We start from the raw sequence: 7708 nt of genomic DNA, 5'->3' as shown, positions 1-7708 counted from the left end.
TTCTGGCTAAGACCCATATTCAGGGTGGCATGAGTCAAAATCCCACCACAATTCTTCACTGACATTGAAAGTGTAATAATCAACTTTATATGGAACAACAAAGGACCCACAATAGTAAAAACAGCCCTGTACAATAAAAGAACTTCAAGATGCAAAACCATCCCTCACTTTAAACTCTACTACAGAGCGATAGTCCTGAAAACAGCCTGGTATTAATTAGCACAAAAATAGACAGGTAGACCAAAGGAATTGATTAAAAAAAAATCCTGATAGTAACCCACCCACCTTTGGACACCTGGTTTTTGTCAAAACAGCTAAAAGTATACAATGGGGCGAGGAAAGCATCTTCAACAAATGGTGTTGACACAATTGGATGATGGTGTGTAGAAGACTGCAGATAGACCCAAGTCTGTCGCCATGCACAATACCCTAGTCCAAATGGATCAAAGACCTCAACAATCCAGCCACACTGAACCTCTTAGAACAAAAAGTATTGAAAAAATTGGCATAGGAGACTGCTTCCTGAACATAACTCCATGAGCACAGACACTGAGATCAAAAATTAATAAATGGAACTTCTTCAAACTTAGAAGTTTCTGTAAGGCATAGGACACAGTTGACAAGACCAAATGGCAGTCCACAGACTGGGAAAAGATTTTCACCCATCCTATATCCGAAAAAGGGCTGATCTCCAAAATATACAAAGAACTGAATAAACTAGTCAATGAAACACAAAATAACCATATTTAAAAATGGGGTACAGAACTGAAGAAATAATTCTCAATAGAGGAAATCAAAAAGGCTGAAAGACACTTAAGAAAGTGCTCAACATCCTTAACTATCAGGGAAATGCAAATCAAAACAACTTTAAGATACCATCTTACTCCTGCCAGAATGGCTAAAATTAGAAACACCAATGACAACTGATGCTGGAGAGGATGTGGAGAAAGGGGAACACTTCTCCACTGCTGGTGGGAGTGCAAACTCATACAGCCATTTTGAAGATCAGTATGGCAGTTCCTCAGGAAAATGGGAATTAGTTTACCACAGGACCCAGCAATCCCCCTCTTAGGCATATACCCAAAAGATCCACATCCATGCAATAAAGACATGTGCTTAACTGTTTTCATAACAGCATTATTTGTAATATCAAGAATCTGGAAGCAACCTAGATACCCCTCAATTGAAGAATGGTTAATGAAGATGTGGCACATCTACACAATGGAATACTACTCTGCAGAAAAAAAATGGAATCTTGAAATTTGCATGCAAGTGGATCGCACTTGAAGAAACCATCCTGAATGAGGTAACCCAGTCACAAAAAGAGGAATATGGTGTATACTCGCTCATAAGCTCTAAATTTGTTTTTTTAATTACTTTTATATCTTTAAGACTTATATGTCGTCATAGCTTTAGATCCTTACTTAGGAGCTGTATCAAGGCTGCCTAATACTGCCAAGCTGACAAAATTATAGCTAGCCCAGCTAATGGAAGATGTCATTCTGTAAATATGTTTCTCATATTGATTAATGAATAAAGCACTGTTGACCAATAAAACAGCAAGGTAGGTGGGACTAGGGCACTAGGAGGAGAGGAAAGAAGTAGGGAGGAGTTTCAGGATATAGGACCAATATGGTAGTACACCAGGCTCTCTCTCTGGTAAGATAATACCATATGTAAATACTTAGATTAATATAACTGGGTTAATATTTAAGATAGAGCTAGCCAATAAGAAAGGCCAGTAACGGGCCTACAGCATTTTATCTAATACAGCATCTCTGTGTGTTATTTGGGTCTGGCATGGCTCTGGGACCAGGCAGGCAGGAAAACATGCTCATAACAAAATGTTGCCACCGTGTGGATTTAAGAACTTTCACTTAAAACTTGATAAAAGTTTAGAAAGGGGCTTTAACAACGAAAGAACAAAGACAAGCAAGGCTTCTTGTTAGGAACATTTTTCTTTATGAGACTCTGTTTTTCTAGAGACAAGCAGAAATTTGAGAGGCTCTTTTAAGGGAGGTTTCCTGACTCATCATGAGCAGCAAAAAATGGCAAGTCTTTAAAAAAAAAACTTTGCTAACAACTGAATGGTATGTACAAGAGCTGGTAATAGCAGTAACCACATTCCAACATGGTGATGGATGATAGACCATGGCAGTGAGCATAATTCTCAGTTGTGGTGGTAAAGGTAAATGCTGCCATCTTTGATAGACTGTGGCTAATGCAGGTATGGCCTTCATTTGACTAATATTGTTTACCAGATAAAAGACTTGTGGCCAGAAAAAAAAATAAAGATTTACAGTTAAGAAATATTCAGATTAAGAAAAACCTTTAAAATTTCAGTGTGTTCTAAAATTTACGTAGGCTTGGGAAAGAAAAAGAAACAGGATAAAATGGTTTTAAAAAGAATAATAAAAGAAAAAGAGTAGCTCAGTGTGGTGGCACATGCCTATAATTCCAGTACTCAGGAGGCAGAGTCAAGCAGAACTCTACGATTTCAATGTAAACCTGGTATGATGAGTTAATTCCAGGACAGGTAAAAGTTACACAGAGGAACCCTGTGAAAACAATAAATAAATAACGCAAAAGAAATAAAGTAATTAATAAAACAAGCCATGTGAAGATGGAAAGCACACAAAGAGTTTGGCTACTGTATGCTATAATATTGTCATTAATTTGCTCAGTTACTAAGGAAGAAATAATTGCTACAATACAATTGACTATCAATACAGATAAATTATTCAAATTTATATATTTTAAAATGCTTTGATTCCAAAATTTAAGTTCAAGGACAGGTTACTGGAGAAAAGAATTTCTATTTTTGTGTCCACAGAAAATGAAAAGATGTGGATCCCTTCAAGACTACCATGGTTTGATCAAGCAAGATCTCCTAAGGCAATGTCCCAGGTTATCCACCATTCAAATCAGCTTGGACAAGGCAGCTTTGCAGACCACTACAGCCAGGATTTCTGCATTTTCTTAGAATCCCCATGAAAGCGCACCCTACCAGCATGAAGCAGTTTGGAAAGAATGATGGGAAAATTCCCAAATATTGTCTATAAATGTTTGTTTTAATTTAAATGAGATTAGTTATAAATGGTTAATGACCACAACCACTCTCTTTAAAGGTTAAAAGGGGATTATAGTGTAGATATGAATACTTTTTTAGGAATGGATTTTCATTTATTGATAAAAATTAAAGGTCTATTTCTCCTCTTCTGTAGGTATTGTATAATTTATTATAGATTATAGGTAGTAACCTATAATTGTCAAAACTTGTTAATTAGGATTTCTAGATATACAGAGATGTATTTGAGATGAATACACATCCTTTAAACCTTTCAAAGACATACAGACTATGGCATTTAAAATGGTTTAGGATTTTCCTTGGCAGTGAGGCACAACTGCTCCTGGCAACACCACCTACATCAGAAAGGAAGATAGGCATTAAAGAAACTCGTTATGGAGCTTGCTTTCAATATGGAAAGACCAGCCATTTGGGAAAAATACTGCTCTTGTCTGGACTGTTTGACTTTATGCTGTATGAATTGGACACGCAAGACCCACAGGAAAGTGACTGCTGATTCAAGATGGGCATTGCTACAGGGTTCCTGCTTCATGGAAGAGTCTGCCAGAAAGTCTGCAGGACACAGAGAAAAGTGACTGACAAGCTGCTAATACAGGTGGACAGTTTAAAGTTTCCTGGTTCGCTGAGGAATATGCTAGATACATTATGGCCTATGGGCTAAAGATGGAAGATTACTGAAGAACTCCATATGACTGACTAGGCGAGTTGTCTCTGTGGTCTTTGATGGAGTTGAAGACAGATAGTTATGGTTATAGTTTTAGAATTAAATATAAATTACAAATATGATTTTAGATTCACAAAGATAGGATAGATGATAAAATATTTTCTTTAAATCTTGCTAAATGTTAATGGACTAAATATTGTTAACTGTGGTCCTTATTTGATAACTGTTTCATTATATATTTTACTATATTAAAGTTAAAACCCTTCTTTTTATTTTAGACAGAAGAAGGAGCTGATGGGAGATGCCATACTGTAAATATCTTTCTCATACTGGTTAATGAATAAAGCACTGTTGGCCAATAGGAAAGCAAGATAGGTGGGACTAGGATACTAGGAGGAGGCAGGAAGTAGTAGGGAGGAGTTTTAAGATTTAGGACCAACAGGGTTCAGGGTTCTCTTAAACCTGGACAGAGAATGTTAGTAAAGTTTTTCAGGGATGAATATTTTCACATTGAAGGATGCATTTGGAAAGTGCTCTAAGCAATGAGAGAGGCAAAGAGCACTCACAGGATTATGAGTGTATGTGTGCTTAAATATTTGAAGCAACTGCATATATTAAGTCAAATATTTGTGCTATAGAAAGTCGGGCTATTCCTGAAGTTTTGTTCTAACTTCAAGATCATGAATCGTTTGTGCTTAACATTACCAAAGAGAAGCAACTGGAGCAAGCCAATTGCATGGATTTTCTTCTATCATTGGTTAGAAAAGATATAATTTCCTGGGTACTTTGTTCATTAGGCAGCACCCTCTGGGCAACACCTCGGGTGCTAGATGGGCTGATCCTAGAGTTTCAGTTTCTTCTGCTCTGGCCTAGGTAATGTCTATAATAATGATGTCCTTTATAGTCCATTATGACGTCATGCTGATGTCTTTAATGGGTAACATTGTACAGGAGCCTTTGTCTGCTTCATCTGTGTGGATACACAAAGATATCCCCCTCTCACTATGGAATTTATTCACAAAATTCTGGAGTCTGTGAGATGCTGTAGAGATGGTGTGCACATCTCTAAAGGTAGCCTAATGTGACACACTATGTGCTGAACTTGTGCAATGTGTGTCAAACTGTGCAGGGTTTTCATTGAAAACATGCACACATTAATTTCAGGCTTCATCATTCAACCTTTACTCTGTGGAATGTCTCACTTCTCTGCCTGAGTCCTCTTTCACTGACAATAAATGCCCAACAGTTTCTTCCATAACTGTGCTATATGTGATGCTTCTGAACCACTGAATGTCCTAAGTACCACTTGCAGTATCCCTGAGTCTCTTTGCAGATAGAATTGCATCTGAAACCTGGATTATATCTTCCCATTCTGGTTCTCAGACATATGATAACATCGTGGTTTCTCACTGGTCAGATATCTTAGATGAAATAATAACCAGTTTAGATGTGTTTCTGGGGATGTCTGGAGTTTCTGTTCTGCAAGTTATTTGGGAGAGGTAACAGATAACTTATGCAGTCAGTTCTTCTGTAACATTATGAGTCAGCATTGTGAGATGATAATGTCTCTTGATGAAACACCTAGGCTGTACAAATCCAGGAAATTGCTGTGAAAGTTTAATCAACTTAGACACATTCCTTCACTTCTTATGGATGAGATAACTGATGACAAATCATATGTAATCCTATGAGAATGCTCTTGAGAAATAGTTGTCATATTAATGGGCAACTGTAAAAATTACATAAATTTCTTAAGAAGCTCTGTGGTTTCAGGAAAACACAGGCTTATATAGGATCTAGTTAGTACCTGTTTACTGCCAAGAGACTTCACTCAAACAAGACTTTATATGCTTTACCCAGGGGATGTATAAGAGTTGAAATAAAAGTAGGATTTGACAAATTCAAAGATTCATCAAGTGAAGAAGTAACCAGACATTTCTTCACTGAAAATGAACTCTGTTCTGAAATCCCAGACACTTGGTGTTCTTGGAACGACCAGTGTTATCAAAGAAGGAAGAGAGCAATATGATAATTATAATCTCTAGTGCCATGAGAAGTCTCCAGTCATGATGCCATGTCTCACCAATTGGTACCCAAATATTTCTTAATATTTGCCCAGAATCATCACTATCTTGGAATCCTTGTAAGTAGTATAAGATGATGAGGCTCTTACAGGAGAATTGCCAAGCAGCTTCATTTAAAGTCTTGCAGCCAAATTAACCACTGCCATTACTGTACTCCCAGAATAATTTTCATTTCTTCATGAAGCATACCAAAATTATTCTACATGCTGGTCAATCCCCACTTTGCAGCACAGGACTGTGCTCAGTAAACTCACAGATAATTCATGTGCTACTTTTAACTCAGCATCAGATGCATAGATTTTAAATATAGTTGGAGAAGAAGACTCACACATCCATCAGTTTATACCTTTCAGATTTCTCATGGAGAAAAGCTCTGTGCTGGAGGAACAGGAAAAACAAGTCACTGTTCTCAGATACACTTCCCAATGGAAAACCCCAGACATCACAGGTGCCACTTATCTCCTCATTTATCTTTGCTTATATATTTACTCAAACTGAATAACTTTCCAAGAAGTTCTGATACTTATGGCAACCACGTTTTGCAAACACTCCAGGAGATGATCTTTTGTCATTGTGTGTCATGCCTCTGCAAGAGGCTATTATTAAAGGCAGGATGTAGAGACAAGGGAAAACTATGACTGAGGAATCAATGTTCAATAGTTAACCTGTGAACCTACTACTCAGATCTCATTGATGCAATCTGGGATGATGAATTCATCTTGTTAGTAGTAATTCAACATGAATTATGGTGATCTCCTGAGTATTAGAGTTTGATTTGTTAAGTGATCAAACACTTTTGTTCTAAGTCATTGACATAATTATAGACACACATGCTCATATTGACAGCAGCATAAAAATATATGGATCAACTTTACTAATTAAAATTTCCTATTCTCTGATTCTTGCCTTTGGGATGACTAGGGACATTTCTTGTGCAAGGAGAATGCATCATTATTACTATTTTTCCTTTCATCAACACTTAAACAAAATTTTGAGCAAGTCTTCAGGTTACTCTTCTCTGTCATCTTAGCCCCAAAGCAGCTTCCTCTTTCTTCAGAGTTTTTGACACACTCTAGATGTGTGCTGTGTCACTGTGCCTTGCACAGTAATAGGTGGCACTGTCCTCAAACATCAGGCTTCTCAGTTCCATGTAGGCTGTGTTGGATCCTGTGTCTGAAGTCAGTGTGACTCTGTCCTCAAACGTTTGTCCATAGTTAGTTCTACCAATGCTTGGGAGTATGTTTCCAATCCACTCAAGCCCATGTCCAGGCTTCTGCCTCACCCAACTCATATAGGCAATGGGGAAGACGTATGAGTCAAAATCCTTGCAGGTCACCTTTACTGAAGCTCCAGGAGCCTTCAGTTCAGCCCCAGACTGTTGTAGATGAGCCTGAGAATGGACTCCTGTGGAGGAGAAACAGAGTATATGCTACTGCCACTTCACCCTCCCTCACCCCCCCTCAGGCCTAAGACTGAAAATCCACTTACGTGTAGCCACAGACACCAGGTAGAGCATGATCCAGCTCCAGTCCATGTTGAAAACCTGGGTGCTCAAGAACTAGGGGCAAAAGGGCAATAATGTGAGCTGTAGGGCATGTAGGGCATGGCCATCCTTTATTTACAACCAGAAACTCTAATTTACATATTCATTAGAGAGGGTAGCTTTTAGATCAAGACCTAATCCTCTTTGAGACATATTAGGAAGAGGATGCCTGTGTTATGCAGCAAGGTATAGATTCCAAATATGTTTGATAAAATGAATTTCCTCCTCCATCTGGCACTTGTGCACATGGATCTCTTCCATGCCTCTAAGAATCAGTTCCTCACATACAAGTCCTTAATGCAGAACCACCATTTAATGGTTCAAGGAGC

The 7708-nt window shown here is 38.0% G+C and overlaps 1 gene segment (V, D, J or C); it reads right to left on the bottom strand.

The window, feature by feature from the left end:
• Window positions 1-6908: 6908 nt before the first annotated feature.
• Window positions 6909-7384, bottom strand: LOC127216987 (Ig heavy chain V region 3-like). The segment is given in 2 exon segments: window positions 6909-7240; window positions 7325-7384. Coding segments are annotated over 2 exon segments (378 nt in total).
• Window positions 7385-7708: the final 324 nt, after the last annotated feature.

Source organism: Phodopus roborovskii, unplaced genomic scaffold (genome assembly GCF_943737965.1).
Source record: "Phodopus roborovskii unplaced genomic scaffold, PHOROB, whole genome shotgun sequence".
NCBI classification, from domain to species: Eukaryota; Metazoa; Chordata; class Mammalia; order Rodentia; family Cricetidae; genus Phodopus; species Phodopus roborovskii.
Note: the sequence above shows the minus strand (reverse complement) of the source record. Positions and strands in the feature narration are given on the sequence as shown.